The 19688-nt window shown below is 45.8% G+C and overlaps 1 protein-coding gene across 4 annotated transcripts in view; it reads left to right on the top strand.

Moving 5' to 3' along the window:
- The window catches only part of LOC148543358 (neurabin-1-like), a 111956-nt gene that overhangs the window by 76567 nt on the left and 15701 nt on the right, over positions 1 to 19688 (top strand). For 3 of the 4 annotated variants that reach the window (XM_088471454.1, XM_088471599.1, XM_088471367.1), the window contains exons 15-17: positions 77 to 148; positions 8406 to 8589; positions 17793 to 17909. In XM_088471454.1, the coding sequence (XP_088327580.1) occupies positions 77 to 148; positions 8406 to 8589; positions 17793 to 17909 (373 nt within the window). The remainder of the gene's footprint in view (positions 1 to 76; positions 149 to 8405; positions 8590 to 17792; positions 17910 to 19688) is intronic. The other variant, XM_088471536.1, reaches the window with a different exon arrangement.

Genomic DNA, 19688 nt, shown 5'->3' with positions numbered 1-19688 from the left:
GTCACCAAGTCATCGATCTACAGAATATTGTCCAATGTTCTAAACCAGAGTTCTAACCATGGATTTGTTGCTTTAGGGGACTGAGAAAGTCTGGCGGCAAAGGCAAAAAACATGAGCGGGAGAGCCAGAGAGGATCAATGGACAGCCGGTAAATAAGACCGAAATTGGTCATGCGCTTTACTAGTATTTCCCCTCTCCCTGTTTTGATAAATAGGGGAAAGAAAGGGTTAATGCATACTTTGCTTTAGTTTTTTAAGAAAATCAATGATTCAGCTCAATTTATTGTCTCTACAACATTACAAAATGCACAAGTGAAATGACATTGCAATCTCGCAGCTCCAATAAAAAGAAATAAAACACAACAAATAGGAAAAATTTAAGCTAACCGTTACAGATGGAAAGAAACTGTTCTGCAACCTGCTAGTATGGCATCTAAGGCGGGTAACGCGTTTCTCAGAGGGCAGCAAGAAATAAAGGGAGTGACATGGGTGACTCGGATCAGCAATGATCTTATTAGCTTTTTACTAAACTCCTAGCAAAAATGTCCCCCAACTTTGGCAAAGATTGGCCACTGGTTCTCTCAGCCGCTTTGAGCAGACTAACCATGGTTTCATGGTGAGAACATGTGGAATTTCCATACCACATCGCGATAGTATAAGAACATGTCTCGGTAAACCCGCTGCCCGCAGTCATCTTTAAAAGAAAAGGCTTTGCCATACAGTACCAGTCAAAAGTTTGGACACCACCTCATTCAATGGTTTTTGTTTATTTAAATTATTTTCAACATAGTAGATTAATAACGAAGACATCAAAACTATGAAAGAACACACATGGAATTAGTGTTAAACAAATCAAAATGTTTTTTATATTTTAGATTCCTCAAAGTAGCCCCCTTTTGCTTGGATGACCGCTTTGCACACTCTTGGCATTCTCTCAATCGGCTTCATGAGGTAGTCTCCTGGAATGGTTTTCCAACAGTCTTGAAGGAATTCCCAGAGGTGCTAAGCACTTGGCTGCTTTTCATTCACTCTGTGGTCCAACTCATCCCAAATCAGCTCAATTGGGTTTAGGTAGGGTGATTGTGGAGGTCAGGTCATCTGACGCAGCACTCCCATCATTTTCCTTCTTGGTCAAGTAGCCCTTACATAGCCTGAAGGTGTGTTTCGGGTCATTGTCTTTTTGAAAAACAAATGATGGTCCCAGTAAGCGCAAACTAGATGGGATGACATGGCACTGCAGAATGCTGTGGTAGCCATGCTGGTTAAGTGTGCCTTGAATTTTTAATAAATTACCAAAAGTGTCACCAGCAAAGCACTCCCACACCATCACACCTCCTCCATGCTTCACAGTGGGAACCACACATGCAGAAACCATCCGCTCACCACCTCTGCGTCTCACACGGCGGTTAGAATCAAAAATCTAAAATTTGGGCTCATCAGACCAAAGTACAGATTTCCATGGTCTAATGTCCATTCCTTGTGTTTCATGGCCCAAACAATTCTCTCCTTCTTGTTGTTCATCCTCAGTAGTGGCTTCTTCGCAGCAATACGACCATGAAGGCCTGATTCACGCAGTCCTCCTCTGAACAGTTGATGTTGAGATTTGTCTGCTACTTGAACTCTATGAAGACTTTATGTGGTCTCTAATCTGAGGTGCTGTTAAGTAGCGGTTTCTAAAGCTGGTAACTAATGAACTTATGCTCTGCAGCAGAGGTAACTCTTGGTCTTCCTTTCCTGGGGCGGTCCTCATGAGAGCCAGTTTCATCATAACGTTTAATGGTTTTCACAACTGCACTTGAGGATACATTCAAAGTTCTTGAAATTTCTCCTTCATCCACTAGGGGACACTGGAGTTCAAGACAGTGGGGTATAGACGGTGGTAGAGTAGAGCCTGGCACTTTAAATAATTTAGAAGTGTGACTGGCTCCTCCCCCTCTATGCCCCATCAGCCCCAGTTTTTAGAATGTGCCCGAGAGAGCCGGTCGCACATGAGGCTGTCTCCAGCCTTTCTCATATAATTTTTTATTTTTATTTTTTATTTTTATTTAACAAGCTGAGGACAGGCAGGCTGCTTACTGTGGCAGTCTGCCTGCTACGTGGGAGCCGCCGGGAGGGCACCACACGGCTACTGCAGTCTGTGTCCGGTGACCCTGAGGGGGGACTTTAAACAGAGTCATCGGACTCCATGAGGACCCGCCACAACTGAAACCGGTTCGTGTCCGGGTTTCCTCATTTGCCCCCCTGCCCAGCAACCCGGCCGCAGCAGTCCGTAAGTATATCCCACTACTCCTGACTAGCTGGAGTGGTGGGCCAAAACGCTGGGCTCAGGGACAGCGCACACTGCATGGCTGTCGCACACGGCTCCTTCCCCCTGCCAGTGAAAGTGGTAGTGTCGGAGCTGCTGACGAGACCTGCCGCTGCACTCGACAGTCAGCGTCCGGGTCTCTGGCTTATACCTAGCCATCCCCCTCCTATTAACGAGGGGATGGAGCGCGGGCCCCTGCAAGTGCGTGTTAAGCGGCAGTGATTCCGTGACTGTCACTGAGACGCCTGTTCCTCCCTTCTCTATATGGGAGTAGAAACGCTGGGCGGTGTGAGTAAGATCACACAGATGACAGACGCCGCACCGCTGCTCACTAAATAGTGAAGCACAGGGGAGGTCCTGCCATCTGCCATTGGTAGTGTAATGGCGGGCTTCAGGAGACCAGACGAGTCCCTCTACATGAGGCAGCGCTGACAAGCAGCACGATCCTTGGTGTAGGAGTACCCGCGTATAGAGGCTTCCCTTATTGAGACAAGGGCCCAGCCTTATAGATGTGTCTGCTGATGCTCCCGTACCCCGCTCAGAAGGGCCGGGAGGAAGGATGTCTTCCCTACATTACGCCCAGCCCACTTTTTCCTAGTAAGTGGGCAGAGGCGAGCCTTACAGTGCACGCGCGCGCACACACTGATAGGGCGTCATACATCCTGCCGCGTCTAATAAGAGCCGCGCCATCTGTAGTCGGGCTCGTGCTCTAAGCCCTCATCTGAGAGCAGCGCGGTCTGCCGGTCCGTTAGCGCGGCTGCGCAGACATACTCGGCATTAGTCCCCCCGTGAAGGGACCTCAGAGGTACCTGGGAGGGCATCCTGCCGCGTCTAAAGCAGGCAGCAGTAGCCCCCCAGTATTAAAATGGCGGCCGCACTCGGGGCAAAGCCACGCCCCCTTCGCGGCCCTAATTGCGAGCACGCAACAGCCCAACCAGCGGGGCAGCCACCACTGCCTACCGCTGGTTAAAGATGCAGTGCAGTGCAGACCAGCGCCTGAATGAGCGCGGCTGCCTCCTAACTCCTGCAACAGGGTTAATTAATGCGACTCCCTCCCCCTCCCACGCTGGGAGTGCTGCTAGCACAAAAGTAGAAGTAGGAGGGAGTGCTTTTAAGTGCTAGCTACAAATAAGTATCAGCGCAGGGCTCGGATCTCTCCACGGCTCTTGCTGTGTGGAGTTTGTATGTTCTCCCGGTGCAGGCAGCACTGTTTTTGCTTAGGCTCATCTTAACAATTAGCAACGCTCCTCATCTAAATCTCAGGAGGAGATGCCGCGTCCCGCAGCTCCTGGCTGGGCTGAGCAGGCTTCCCTGTTAGCTATAACATAGGGCTAATAGCCTTACGTTATACCAGCACAATGCGGCTCCACGATGCAGCGCTGTATGACCATCACACTCCTGTCACAGCAGGACAGCATCACCGCTTTATACTATTAAGGGGGCTAGCAGCGCTGTGCTAACTGGAGTGTAGCAGTTTGCACACGCACAGCGCGGTATTCATGAACAAACAGCGCCCCCTGTTTCCCTTTTAAGGACTGTAGTTACTGCCTGCACACAAGCAGTATAGCTCAGTGCACTACCTGCAGCAGGGAGTGCTTTAGCGTGGGTCTCTTACGACTACCACACTGGGAGTGCTTCAGCGCAAAAGGTAGGGGAGGCCCTGTCCTTGTATAATAGGAGTTTAGTGCTAGCTACAGTGGATAGCTGGTTGCTAGCTGTATGGGCACTAGCCCAATTCCCTTTTGCACATAACACCACGTTAGGCGGTTCTGAAAGAGGCCAGTTCAATCGATGCATCACAGCTAGAAGCGAGGGGTTGGCGAGACAGTCCCGCCAATGCAGCGCCGCTTGGCAGGCTTCCCTTCGTTCTTTAACAAAGGGCGCCTAGCTTAATCTAATGGCTTGATATCTCAGCCTGTGAAGTATCATAGCCTCATGGTGTACTAGCTCTACTGTTCTGGTGCTGCTGCCAGAACTTATGGTTATAGCATACCCTTCACCCAGGGTTAGCACACTTTGGCGTCCCATCCCCAGGCTTATGCCTCACATGGGCTCGCCTTAAAGAGACTTCCCATGCATATATGTGGCAGCACATATACTACATTATAGGCTGGTCTTAAAACCTTTCACCAGTTTTCTGTGCTTACCTTAGAAGGTATGCATATGTGCATCTATTTATATCTCATGTGTTCCCTTCGGCAGCACATACAGGAAGAGGTTAGTAACGTGCGGCTAGTGTAGTTGTTGGCATTACTGCCTCACAGCACTGAGGTAGTCTTTTTGATTCCCACTTCGAAAAGTGGGTTAATCTGGCGCTAAAAGGGCTCACCTGCTAAGGCGAGTACACCTGTAACAGAAGGGTCCCAGGATCGAAACCAGTCTGGGACAGCACGCAGCTACCATATCCTGCCCCTGAGCAGTAGCTGAGTGACGGCCACACGCGGTACATGAGCAGTCCCCCTGCGGGGGGGTAAGCCACGGGTATGGTATGTATATATGTGTGTGTGTGTGTGTGTATATATATATATATATATATATATATATATATATATATATATATATATATATATATTATGTATATTGTATTTTATACTAGCCCTGCAGTAGAAACATATACATGCTAGAGTGAAATTTGTCCTTGGAGTTCCTTCTATGGCTTTAATTTTTGCTCATGTTCTAGTTTTACAATATTATCGTCACCTACTAAATTTGTATGTAGGTATGCGTATGCCTATATGGATATCGCTTCTTATCCTTCCCATAAGAGCAGGGGTAGGATCTGTTCTTATCAGTTTTATGTCTGATACCTAGCATATTGATAGAAGGCTGCGATTGGAGGCTGGACTCCTGATGCGGAAGTTGGTACAATAACTCCGCTTAACACGATCTCTCCCGGGGGATTGGGTTGTGTGTGTATATACATGTATATGTGTAGGAGGCCTATACTTCCACAAGCATTAGGTTACCTATAATACCACGCATGGGAAGCCGCCTGGGATTACCAGAAGCTGTAGGCTATATCCATACATATTATATGGTGGCTCTATAATCTAAAGTCATGTGCTGCAGCTTACATAGTGATAGTCACAATTCCCTAAGGCATTGCTTCTAGCATGGACCCTAGACATGTCACATGTATATAAGGATATATACTTATATAGCTCGGTTCATGTCAGTCTATATCTATGGCGCCCCGTTTCGGGGGACCTATTATCATTACAGTGATGCACTTGGTAGCAAGCTTGTAAGATGCCCATTCTTTGTATATTTCCTAATAATTGGGAAACAAAAACCTGTTTTCTGTTTAACCCTACTGGGGTTATCACTCCCTTCTTTGCTTGGGATAACTAACGAGTTCTATGTCTAAGTACAGGTACCCTTCTCAGTATCGATTCCGGTACTCCATATTATTGTCGCATATCTCAATAGAATGAGTCTAAAGGGCCCTTAGGTACAATTCATATCTTGAAGGCCTAGGGCCACCTACCGATTTAGGCAGGGACAGACCTGGGTTATATTAGATTGGTGGGCATAATACACATTGTAAATATTGGTGTAAGGATACTTAAACTAGCAGACCGTTTTTGGGGTATAAGTATAATCTACAGATACACGTCTCTAATGGAACAGGCTCAGGTATAGAGTCCTGTTTTACGACCTTCTTGTCTCCACTAACATTTTGCTAGTTTCCACAGTATTTTCTACTGCACATCTCCAGACTGAAGTATGTGCTGTAGACCATTGGTCTTAGCCCACTGAAGCTACTCTCTATTCCTAATGTGGCGGGTTGCTTTGCGATAGAACAGGTCAGTGACATTCTACATTTCGGCCAGAGGGCTTCTGGTCGCTCACAGGTGAGAGCTTACCCACTAATGCCTCGGTAGAGGCTCCTATTTCATGTAAACTGACATACATAGAGTTCTTCTCCCTTACTGCCTCCTAGCAGCCATCCGCTCTTTTAATCAGTTGGCTCTACACTTTAGAATTTTCCTGGAGTGTGGGTGCATAGTTACAACATTGAGAACCAATTCTACTAGAATCTGTTGGCGTTATGGACCAAAGCACATCTCTGGGCTACTGCACATCTTTACATAGAAGTGTGACAGTCACTATGTTCCACTCAGGGGGCCTGGTGGGTTTCCTGTTCAGTAGCTGTTGATATTTTTATCATACTGACAGGTACCTGACTGGTATCTTCCTGGTTTTTCTCATGCTATGTTCAGGCCAGCAGTTACTACTGCCTATGCACTTCCATCATGTTGGAAGTTGTCCGTTGTTTCTCTTTAGCGTCAGGGTTTCAGTTGCTGGTTTATTCCTGTTCTCAGCATGGGTTGTACTGCGGTCTGACCCTCTGAAAGGTATTGTAATCTCAATCCTCTCGAAGCCACCTCATGGCCAGGGTGATCTCCTCTCTTTGGAGATTTCTATGGTCTCATCCTTCCGCTGGTTAACAACTTTGTAGTACTTGGACTTCCAGAAGGGTTCAGGGCGACTGTGCGGCCTTGACTTTTACCTCCCTGTATACTCTTTGTGAGGAGTTTGTGGACTCTCTGTTTTTGTAGATTGGTATCGTTATACTTCTATCTATATGAGTTATGTCCAGCAGTGCTGGTATTCTGCTATCTGCAAAATGTGGCAGCTTCCTGTTTCCGACTCTGGTACGGTTTCCTTGAGGTTTCTTCTCGGGTTACTGCCCTTCTCCTATGGATTCGGGTAGGAGTTCTCTTCTCCCAACAGTATGGCTTGGTCTGTTTTCAGCTGAGTTTACAGTGTTCTGATGCTTCTCATCTGAGGGTGTTTTCTCGCTAGCCGCTTATTCCATTCGACTACTGTACGTTGTGGTATTCTGTGTCTGTTCCGCACGGAGTTCTGTTTGTCTCCTGGCTCACGACACTTGATTCTCAGCTCTTGCCTTCCGTTGAACCTCCGGTTCTATGCGGTCCCTGTTCGGTTGGCCGAAGGGTCGGCATGTTCTCCGCGCTTCCCACCCGGGAGGTTGGCTTTGGGACGTCCCCACTGTCTTGAACTCCAGTGTCCCCTAGTGGATGAAGGAGAAAACAGGATTTTGGTACTTACCGATAAATCCCTTTCTCCGATTCCACAGGGGACACTGGACGCCCGCCCGGCGCGGCGTACCTGCCTGTTGTGGGTCTTTATATAGTTGTGTGACTGCATGTGTTCCCTGCAGTGGTTTCCTCTGTTTTCCTTCAGTCGGTATTGTTCCGTTCTGTGGTCTTCTCCTTCTCCTCGTTTTCCTGTTGTCCTCCGTCTCCTCTCGGGCTCAGTTCTTAAACTGGGGCTGATGGGGCATAGAGGGGGAGGAGCCAGTCACACTTCTAAATTATTTAAAGTGCCAGGCTCTACTCTACCACCGTCTATACCCCACTGTCTTGAACTCCAGTGTCCCCTGTGGAATCGGAGAAAGGGATTTATCGGTAAGTACCAAAATCCTGTTTTTCCATATTGAGTGACCTTCATGTCTTAAAGTAATGATGGACTGTCGTTTCTCTTTACTGAATTGAGTGGTTGGTGCCATAGAATGGATTACAACAGTAGTCAAATAGTGGTGTCCACTGTGTACTAACCGCTACCTCTGCATAACACAACTGAAGGTCTCAAACACTTTAAGCAGGCAAGTCATTCCACAGATTGACTCTTGACAAGGCACACCTGTTAATGCAAAACCATGCCAGGAGACTACCACATGAAGCTGATTGAGAGAATACCAAGAGTGTGCAAAGCTGTCATCAAAGCGAAAGGGGGCTACTTTGGGGAATCTAAAATCTAAAACATATTTTGATTTGTTTAACACTTTTTTTTGTTTACAACATAATTCTATATGTGTTCTTTCATAGTTTTGATGTCTTCAGTATTAATCTACTATGTTGAAAATAATTTAAATCAACAAAAACCATTGAATGAGAAGGTGTCCAAACTTTTGACTGGTACAATATAAGAAAAAGAACAATCATAATATAATATAAAAAGGTTATATAATAATTTCCGATCTTCTGATGTTAACTTTTTCTCACTAGCTTTACTCTGTATGATGCTGTTCAGTGGTGAACTTTCCTAACTCTGTCCTTTCTCCATGTTACCAGCGGCTCTAGAGACTTGCTAGATGAAGACTGCAATCAGTCCCTGTCGGACTCCGACTCCCCAGTCCCCACCTGTATGCCTTTCTCTTGGTTTGGCGAGAGCCACAAAGAATCCTCCAGTGGCAGCCTGAGCTTCCCACACAGCGGCCCCGACCTCACTACGGAGCAGGAGAGAAGCAGGAACAAGGTAAACGCCGAGAAGACTCGCTGTAACCTCAAGAAAGATCTTTGCTTAGTACAGAGGAAGGCAACCTGTGGCACCCCAGCTGCAATGGGACTACACATCCCAGCGCGTGCCCTGCCAGTTTTAGCATGCACTTATTGCAAAACTGCGGCAGGGAATGCCCGGATGTGTAGTTCCACAGTATCTGGAGTGCTAACAGGTAAACCCTAAGCAACCAATCTGTTCTTAGCCGAAGTAGAAAGCTGATATGTTTAGTTATAGGTTGCAGCACATTATTGATACTATATTAGGAAGTAAACCTCATTTATTTAAAGCTGCCTCCACTCTGCCCAGGCCTTTTATATGCTTATACTGGACTAAGACAGGCTGGTGTTAGGTGATATTGGAATTATGGGCTAAACATAAAACAGATTATTTGGCAGTGAAAACTTTACATATTGGGGGGTATCTAACTATCTGCGATTACCCGTTTTTCAGGGGGAAAGTTTTCACTTCTGAAAACTTTTTTCCAAAAATGGTTATTGGGCTATCCAATTAGGCGCGGCTTTTGCAGGTTCGAAGTCTTCCATATGGCGAATTAGTTTTCACCATCTCTGAATAGGTGAAAAGTTGTGCAAAATCCCCATTTTTGGCTGGAAATGTTGGGACTTGGTGCAGAACCCCTGGGACTCCATCCTTAATGGATAATTAGGCAAAAAGATTTATTTAATTAGCTTATTTGGGCTCACATGTCATTTTTGGGGTGAAAAAGTAAGATGTGTAGGAAAATGGGTTCAAAGTGTAATGGGTTAGGTATTTTGGGGAGGGGGGCTGTATGGATGGGGTAGGTGTTTTAAACATTGCAGGAGGCAGTGACAGGTGTATTTTTTAAAAAATTTAAGTGTCCTAAAATGACTCAAAACTACCCCCATTTTTATGTACCCAAATTTAACCAGAGCATTAACTTTGGGCAAAGAAAAATAGCTTTCTAATATTTTTTCACTGTTACAGAAGAATGCATATAACCGCCATTTGACACAATTTAAGAACCCCAGCACCTATGGCCACTAACAGATTTCTATACTGTTACCCAATATTAGTGTACCTTTTTTTTTTGGGGGGGGGGGGGGGGGGGTACAGGCTAATGTTCCCATTTTCACCTGTACTTTTGCTCTGTCATCCCTGCAATAATTATCGTGCAAATGCGTTCTGGACATTTTTGCAATAGGATCCATGAGTTAAGCGTCAAATTTGTGCTATGGGTCCAAAACGTTTTTCTCCTGAGAAAACTTATCGTTATCGCGGCTAATTGAATACAGCCGTAGTAATACTGTAACTGTATTTTTCTAGTGTAAAAGGTGGTGCTTTCTCATTAGCCAAATTTAACCAATAATTTTGACTTTTTATAATATCCATAATATGTAAGGAAATTGTTTTTATTTGATTTCTAACAGTCGCTCGTATTGTAAGATTATATTTCTATGCTCTCATTGCTTTTTAGAAGTTTATAATGTAGTGTAAAATTAATGCAACTTACACACCTGAAATGGTGTAAATTCATGATTACTTTATGCAGTTTATAGCAATACGGTTAAATTCCTGGAAACTCGGCAAGTACAGCAGCAGAGCCTCGCTCACAGTCTGACTTAAGTAACACACTACAATTTAATTGTACCTTCTCCTTGTTTGTTTGCATGTGTGTGTTAATTATCTCAGAGTGTATTTATAATCCGGGACAGAGTCAGTTGCTGAAAAACAATAATTGTGGAATCCTGCAAAGCAGAACATTTCCTTCTGCGACTTACGTATTTATTATTTTAGTGGATAATTGAAGTCCATCATTCCTAGAACCAGTCTGAGAATGAGAGCAAGCTTAAAGCCAGCCCGTGGATGCATTTAATGTATCGTACTAAATTGTGCAAGGATTATCATCTGCTACAGAACTCCTTCCACTTCTAAATTACCACTTAATGTTTCTCTGTGTGCAAATAAAGGTGGTACTGCAAATGGAAGGTTATGTTGGTAGAAGTTTAGTTCAGAGGACAGAATTTGAAATCCGTTAACAAAATATAAAAAAAGTTTTTTGCAGAATTTTCATTTGGCTTTGTATATTATTCAGGTTCCTCCTTGCTGGCTTGGAAAGCATCTTAATGTAGGCGCAAAAGTAATATATGCAACAGAGAAAAAAGGTCACGTATAAGGTGCGCAATACCTGCCGCCCCTATAGGCACAAAAATAGGGGTCTCACTAAACCCACAAAATATAATAAAAAAAACCTTAATGTGCCCTAAGTTGGCGCTGGATATACAATAAAGAGTGGTGTAAAGAAACAAGAGCGATACTTAATCTTTTAGGTAGTCTGAAATTCTCTTAATCGCCCCCAATCCTTTTATGTACAATTTCAGGCAAACACAGGAGATTCCATATGATGCATATGTGGAAAAAACATACAGAAAAAAACACTTCTTAATGGAAAAACAATTTTCACATAAATTGCAATAAGTATGGCGACTTATTCATAATTTAGAACCCAAATATCATGGCTATTTTTCGTACCGAACTCACATGACAAGCTGTGAGTTTATGAATATCTCGGTATCTTTATCCTTCCACTTTTTGAAACAACAGTTTTTCTAATTAGAGTATATAATGGACCCAACACAAAGGTGGTACTGCGTACCTAACTCACATATAGGATACGCTAGCAGTGTCCGTAGTAGTTTCTTTTGGGGTCCCCTTCACTGTACTTTTAGTTTCTCATCAACCATTCATATATCAAGGATTATCACCAAGTGTCTCTGAACAGGCTCGTCTGCCTGCTCTCCCAGGTGTCTCACTGTTGCGTGCTGCACGTTGCCATATTTTAAATGGAACTGTGTGTTGCATACGCTGATAATGGGTCCCTGCAGCTAATCTTAGCGTCAGTCAGGACCGGTATGGCGCTGCTTAATATTTCCGTCAAGATAGTCAAATATATCTGACCAGGAGATTGCGCACGATACTGCACCCATTATTGCTATCCTGCAAGCCATGTGCTGCAGGTATTAGTGCGGTGGATTTGACTCAGAAAGGTTTTGTATGCGGCGCCATCTGGTGCCAGGCCCCTTGCACGACCCCTTTGGGCGTTTTATTTCTCAGGATCCTCTCCTTTGAGGATCGCCGGGCGGGCCCCATTGTCGTAACTCGCTTGTGGTTACTTCACCATACTGCCCTTTTCAACTCGGGGTATCTCGCAATTACTTGCACTTTACCCCTGTGTCACAGACTATTGCTCCCTGCCGGGGTTTTTCATGGTACATGAATTACCTCCGGTACCGCATCGGTCTGTCATTCCCCTTGCAGGGATTACCGCAATGGCCACCCTGGTGGATGTCGTTTTCTACGAAATACTAAATGGCGTGATATACGCCCTGTGGTTACTTCCCAGTGGCTCTGCCGTGAACTGGAGGGTGTCTTCGGCTCTTTCCCCCTCACATGGGGGGAGCCGATTTCAAGTATTATTATTCCTGCTTTGGGGCTGGTAGCCGGGTTCATTCTGGATATATAGAATGTCGATCCTGAACCTGTATCATACATTCCTCGTTTCTGCCCAGCGGGTGGATCTCATGGCGGGAGTCTGGCTGTCGCCAGGTATGAGGGGTCACAAAGGCCTCCTGTTTCCCATTCCCTGAGGGTCCTCACAAGTAATAGAAAACTCCTTCTGGGGTGGATTTGTATGTTAATCGTCGGGTTACAGGCATTAATATGCCTCCCATCCTGGCCTGGACGGATTTTACGGATCCGTAGGTGGTAACTTTACCTGAAATCAATGTACTCGTTTTCAGGGTCTGTTGCCCGTCCTACCATGGCCATCGCATGGTTGGTTAATACTGTTGCATGCTGGGCTGATGCATTTGTAACGTTTTTCCCCTTCAACACGTCTGGGATTCAAATGTCTTTTGCCGCTCACATAAAATATGCAATTGTCATATGTGGGATTACCTACATTGGATGCCGGTCTTCTAACTTTCAGTGTTTCGGCTGCGTCTGTATCCGCCGCAATACCCTATGGCTGCGTTATGGGAAAGCAGAGGTGCAGTCTCCTACCATGGGGAAGATCTTGTTTGGTCCGGCCTTGACAAGATTGTTGCATCATTGGCAGTATCACTAATGGAGAGATGCCGTCTTTAGCTACTCCCACTACATTCGGACTAACTCTGTTAAGTCTTTTTGTCCTCAGGGTCAGCCTAAAGGCCTGTTTTTTCCTAGGCTGTTGGCCTCCACGGGGGCCACCATATCTAGTACCGAGCTGTCCAGGACTTCTGGACTGCCCTGCTTCTACGCCGGAGGATAAGCCTTCAGCCTGACGGGGCAGGTCTACATCTGGGGGATTCCAGAGTGAGATACTGATTCTCAACGGCCTCTCATTGCTCAGGCGGCCTCCTCACAGGCGTTGTTACATGGGCCCTTCTTCCAATCAGGGCCTTACAAACCCAGAAAGCTATACAGCCTTTGCGGTAAGCAGAGCTATTTCGGCCAGCCTCACTATCTCAGCGAGGGACTGGTTGTTCTTTTTTCTTTCTGGGGCAGTGACTGACTGGTCCTTCATTTGCCTATACTCTGTCTCAAATCCCTGAATCAGATTCCAAGGGTGCCTGGACTCAGGTGGAATCCTCCTTGCTCCATCATCCGACGTTTGGAGCCTGGGGACTTTATGGTATATCTGAGTATTCAGGATACGTACCTACGGGTACATACAGAGCCCTCTCATCAGCAGGGGTTCAGGTTTGCTGTGCCACAGCAAAACTTGCAAGTTTCGGGCTCTTCCTTTTGGGACTGTCCTTAACTCCACCGGGGTTTACCAGCTTTACGGATTTTCTGACAGTTCACCTGTTCAGTGTATCCGAATGCTCCTTTCTCTGGACATCATCCTGCTTTTAGCAGGATCACCGAGGTCCTTTACCGCCGGGTCAGGATAACCGTGGCTTTTTCTCGGCACAGATAATTAGTCACCGGAGAAAAGTCCTCCCTGCATCCCTCACAGAGTATTCTTCATCTGGGAGCACTGCTGGATTCTCAGGAATCTGGGAATTTTTCTGGCGTAAAACAAGCTCTCCGCTCTTCAACTTGGAGTGTGCGGATGTCTACGCGGTCGACATATGTCATTACTCTTGGTGATGCGCGGTCTCCCAGAGTGTCTACCTTTTGGGAGGGGGGAATGTGATCAGTTCCATTCCAGGCCTTGCCATAATTGACTCCAGATGGATCGAGTTTTTTCCATCGGATCGCTGTTCGGACGTTGATGGTCTCTCTGGAGGCGAGTCGGTCTCTGTCCGGGTGGCTATGGCCATCTCGTCTAGGGTATTCTTTGCTGCAGACAGTGTCTGGTCCGCATTCATTTCGGGGTAGCTGGACGTCTGTCGCTTCCGCCCTGCCACTTGTTGGAACTTTCGGCTGTCTTGGGCCTTCACTCTGGCCTAACCCTTATGTCACGGTAAACCTGCATAGGTTCAGTCCAACAGTGTCACAACAGTGGCTTCCATCTAGGCAACACTGGTAGTTCGGTGGCAATGACAGGAATGTCATACATTCTCACATAGTCCAAGGGTCTTCTCCTGGCCAACTCTGCAGTGTTCATTCCGGGAGCTCTCCATTGGGAAGCGGGCTTCCTCAGCCGTCACGACGTGCATCCCGGGGACTAGTCTCTTCTCCAAGAGAGGTTTCAACTCCTGGTGAGCAGAGGGGGCCTCCCTGAGGTGATTGGTCCTCATCGCCTTCTGACTCTATCACACACTACCGGTGTTACAGTCCAGCTCTAGGAGTACTGAAGCTACCTTCAGTGACTCTGTCAGTGAAGTGGTCCTTCCACTTTGTGTACCTGTGTCCTCCGGTCTCCCTTCTTCCTCGAGGTCTTCGGAAGTTTAATTCGAGACGGAGGGGCTTTCCTTCTGGGGGCTCCAGTTCATCCCAGACGTCACTGGTACTAGGATTTTCGGAGTCTTCTCATCGATGCTCCGTTCCTACTGCTTCACTATCTGGACCTGTTGTCTCAGGGTCCTTGTTTTTCCCTGGACCTGGATCGTTTGTCTATGACTGCGCCCCTGCTGTGGTCCTAGGGCTTCCCTGGCTCTGTCTTCCTTGAGATGTTTAGAGCAGACAGGCCAGACTTTGCTGGGATCTGCCACAGACTGTGGCATACATAATTCTTACGGTATCGTACCTGTCGATATGATCCTCCGGTGTCCAGGATTTCCAGATATTCTGGCATTCCTGCCGGCTGGCTTGGGTTTCACCCTCGGCCTGGCCTTCCTGACAGTGCGGATCTCTACACTGTCGGTATGGTTAAGATATGGAATTGCTCCACTCTGGTATCCAGTTCATCCTTTGGTGTGTTTTCTGGCCTCTGCCTCCATTTGTCCTCCCTAGGGACTCCTTGGGAGTTAGTAGTGGTTCTTCGTTCCCTCCGGGGACAGTCGATGGAACCGCTGGTTGTGATAGCCATTACATGGTCTATTGCTTAGGCTCTTTCTTTCTCTCAGGGTGTTTATATTAACCAGGAGAGTGTCTGTCTTGGGAGCGTTCTCATGTGTCTTGGGAGCGTCCTCTTCTGGAGGGCATCATGTCAGGGTGTGAGTTGCTCTCGCCCTGTGTTTCTTCTTAATGTGGTTTTTAGGTTCCATATTATTCTGGAACTTATGGTACAGCCATTCAGCCCCCAGTCCTCTCGGCTGGTGTGGCATCATTGACTGTGGTCCGGCCTCTTTGGATTTATGTGATCCGTTCAAGCTCCTTACGGAAATCGGACTCCTTATTGGTGGTCTGCGATTTCTAGTTTTCACAGGAAAGGATGGCCGGCCTATAACTAAATGTTGGCTGGATGGCCTCGTATGTCTTCCTCAGGGGCTTACCTAGGGGTAGGCCTTTCTGTTGTTGATGCTTGTTTTTTTCTCGGGCCATGTAACCCTTGTGGGCGGCTCGCTGTGGCGCCTCGGCAGTTTTACCTTACTAGGTGGCCACGTGGTCTTCTGTCCACACCTTTTTAAGGTTTTAGGCATTGGTTTCCTTTGCCTCTCAGGATGCTTCCTTTTTGGCGACGGATTCTGCTCTCAGCACAGGAGCGTCCCCACCCTTGGTTGAACTGCTTTGGGACATCCCCAAGGTCAACCCTGTGGACCCCCTATGGACCCTGAAGTAGAAAACAAGAGATATGGTAAGAACTTACCTTTGTTATCTCTGTTTCTACGAAGTCCATAGGGTCCACAGGGCGCCCGCCCTGACGCACCTGGCTTCATATGGGCTGTGTTACTGGTCACCGGTTTCCCGTCTCCTTTTCTGTGAGTATGGTTCTAGAGTGTTACAGTTTTCTCTCTTTTTCTCTCCTCCTCCGGCCTTTGGCTACTTACAAACTGAGGTGCCTCTGGCTGGGGGGGGCGGGGTTATAGGGAGAGTGGACCCAAGTGCATCCTGGGAGCTAAAAGCTTTAACTGCGTGGTGCCCGGATTTGGTTCCCAACCTATACCCCAAGGTCAACCCTGTGGACCCTATGGACTTCGTAGAAACAGAGATAACAAAGGTAAGTTCTTACCATATTTCTTGTTTTTTTTCGTTTAATCTCAAACGAATTAAAGTAAGGGGCGTATTCAATTAAACGAGAAAAGTCCAAAACCGCGGAAAAGCATCGTGGCTGACATCATTTCACCAGGTGGAAAGTTTCCGCCGTCTTCAATTCCAAAGACTTGTCGCGTACGCGATATGTCAATGCAATGTAATCTGCGGAATAGTTTTGCCTATGAAAACCAGGTGGAAAAAAGTGCAGAATTGCGGTTTAGGAGTGAAAACTTCAGGAAACCCCCTGCACCCTGGGGACAGTCCCGCAAAGATAAACTGTCAAAAAAACATTAGAACACCCCAAAAAAGTACTTTCATTTTGTGTGCAAAAAGTACAAAGTTGGGGGACAAACTTAAAAACTAGACTTCTGGGGGGACCCCAAGTATGGGGCAGGTGTTTTTATGATTGCAGGTGCTTGTGGCAGGTGGTTTTTGTATATAATTTAGAACTTCACTTTAGCAACTTAAAAATATGCTAGCCCCCATTTTCAAGTACCCCAAATTTGCTGGGAGTAGTTATTTTCTCCAAAAAATACTCCTTAATGCTATTCTTCACCACTTGTGTTAATGCGCTAATTGGCAACAATTGACTCAACTGAAGTACCCCAAATACCTTCATTAGGGCTAATCGGGGACATCTATAGTGATCCTCAATGTTAGTGCATCTTTTGGGGGGTGTCAGGCTGAGTTCCCCATTTTTTACACGACTTTTCGCCTGTTTCAGGTTTGCCTGGTGCTTTTTTTTTACGTTCTTTCTAATTGAATACGGCAAATAGCGGGGGCGCGCCCAAAACTTTTCCGCATGCAAATCACGCGATGTTGGCGAAAAAGTATCGCGGGTGTGAAACGAATTTAATACTTCCCTAAAAATCCCCCCCCCCCAAAAAAGTAGGAAAAAGGGTGATTATGGGGTACTTTAAGGGCACCTTGAAAAATGTAAACAAAATGATAAAAACATTTTTTCAACTAAAAAATTATTGTAATTAAATTTGAAGTGCCTAAACTAACGAAACAGTTGATTTGGGGGTATTTTGTGGACAATTTTTTTTTTTTTTACCCAAAAAAATGACATGTAATTATTGGACTAATTAAGCTAATTGGAAACTTCCAAATGCCTGATTGGTCATTAGGGGGGGGGGGGGTATCCAAGGGGTTCAGCACAGTGTCCCGACATTTTTAACCTTAAGATAAAGATTTTCCTTTCCAACTCTCGCCCTCAGGGAGGTGCGAGTGGAAAGTTGTGAATTCAGTCTGACTGATTCAGTGCGAGTTGCTAATTGGATTGCAAAATTAATTCGCTATGCGAATTCGAAGTGAAAATAGCAACTTGCAATTCGCACCTAATAGAAATGACCCCTATAAGCAGACGTACAGGCAAGTGCTTTGGTTTTATTGAGTCCTATGAGATTTTACATGGCAGACTGTAACACGTTAGGACTTTGGTGCACTCTACTGCATATAAACCTCCTTTGACCTACGGCCTATTTGTAGATCTGTAGTAAGGCAGTAATCCCTATTCTGCCATCGCACCTTCACGGTGCCTGGACATGTGCACGCTGCAGATAGAAGTGCACAAATGTTATGGATGTTCTCCTTGTAAGGGGCATGGATAATACAATCTTATTTCTACTTGTTTTCAGAGTAGAGTTGTCATAGATGATTCATACAGTTACAGCCCCTACTCTGATCTGTCAGGGTTAGTGGCAGAGCCCTCCCTATCGGGGCGCTCACACACTATCACCTTCTCTTCTAATGAGGTGAGTTCCTTAGTGTGTGTCATGTGTGGTGTGCTGTAGTGTTTTGTGTAACCGCATGTCTATATCTAGTAAATGGAGGAAAATGCTTGCACCTTATGGCCTACGTGTGAAGCAGCCAATGTGTGCGACTGTGTAACTTTTTCAGTGCCCAATATGATTAGACCAATACTGGGACAATGGCACAGTAAGGTAAATCTTGGGGCCATTGCGTCTTATAGATACACTTAGAAGGCACTGAAAAGGTTTATGGAGCATTTCTTTCATTTCCCCATTGATGAGTTTACCAGAACTACAAAACCTGAAACCGATAAGGGAATGTAGCCTAAATTTAGTAACCGACCAGGTTTTCCATCTCCTGGTGAGTGTTTTTCATTTTAATTCATAGCACTTGTAAAGAAAAAATAATAATACTTGGAATTCAGAATACATAATTCTGGTATACAACAATTTATTTTTTTAATGTATGTCAACCATGTGTATCTGGGAACTTTTAGTAATTTTGGAGTAATGTTCTTTCGTCCCAATAAGTTTAAGAATTGTTATACCATATATTGCTAATGACCTACATTACTAGACCTTATGGTACTGAGCAAGCTGACTTACATAAATCTAAATATTCCTACTGACCAGTGATACAGTGACCCCTCTATGTTACAGTGCTGCTTGCTCATCCTTCCTGGCTTGCCCAATCCCTAACATCAGAATCCTAAGAAGTGGGCAGTACTCTGTCTCCACGTATGTTTAGGTCATGTTATTGAAGGTATTGGGTAAGGAGGGGAAGCAGGAGACACACAACCATAAGATGTGAGCTAACGACTTTGTCAGCTGAGTAGAGACAGGATAAAGAATCCCCTCTGGAAGCTATATATAAGGATTCCTCCTTCCCTTTTGGGACCTTGAGAATCCTCTCTCCCCCCGTACCCCTGCCCTCCCCCCCAAGTGTCCTACAAGGTATAAACCACAACATGGGTGGGAGGAATATGCAACTGCCATGAAGTGTTTAAATTAAATTAAATTGATTTGACTATTTCAGTTTCAAGTCCATGGCAGCCGTAACATTTTGGGATGTACCCAAAGAGTATGTACAATTAGAGGGTGGAATGAGCATAATCAACAGGAGGTGCAAATGAAGTGCAACAAAAGACTTACTGAAGAACTGTTTGAACGATTCTCCTTCCAAACTGAGCATCAGCAGAATCTGTCACCTCCGATAATGTCTGGTAAAGACACGGAAAGATGACCACCCTGCTGGCTTGCATAAATCGTCTGTGCCCTGGAGGTATCCTCCACCCTCTTTTAAATTTGCCACCTCATGTTTAGTCCCCTTGTAAATCTACACAATGACGTCCTTATTCCATCTTGCTAGAGTGTGTCTGGGTGGAGCAAGTTCTTGGTGGCGTCCTTCAGATGCACATAAATGTTCCTGGATGGAATGGAATTCTGATCTCCTGCTCATTGTGCATGGCAGACACTAGGGAGAAACGTAGGGTTGCTCTTGTATCTCCACTTTGTTCTCCTTACACCATGGAGCATGTATTCCTCCCACTCTATGGGTAAACATGATGGCTCCCAGAAACCAAACCTGAAGTTTTATGGAACCAGACGCTAGAGCGTCTAACAGGATTGAGGTGCTAAGGTGCCGCTGAAGGCTTAATACAAGGTCTATATAGCTCTGGAGCTTACAAGGAAATTAAGAATTCAGTAGATTGATCAGATGCCAAACTGGTGTCCAGAGAAGCACGGAGTGCAGACACCTTATCTGTAATGGTAGCGAGAGCA

The sequence above is a fragment of the Taudactylus pleione genome, unplaced genomic scaffold (genome assembly GCF_031769625.1).
Source record: "Taudactylus pleione unplaced genomic scaffold, aTauple2 ptg000004l, whole genome shotgun sequence".
Taxonomy (NCBI): Eukaryota; Metazoa; Chordata; class Amphibia; order Anura; family Myobatrachidae; genus Taudactylus; species Taudactylus pleione.
This window is presented reverse-complemented; position numbering and strand designations above follow the sequence as displayed.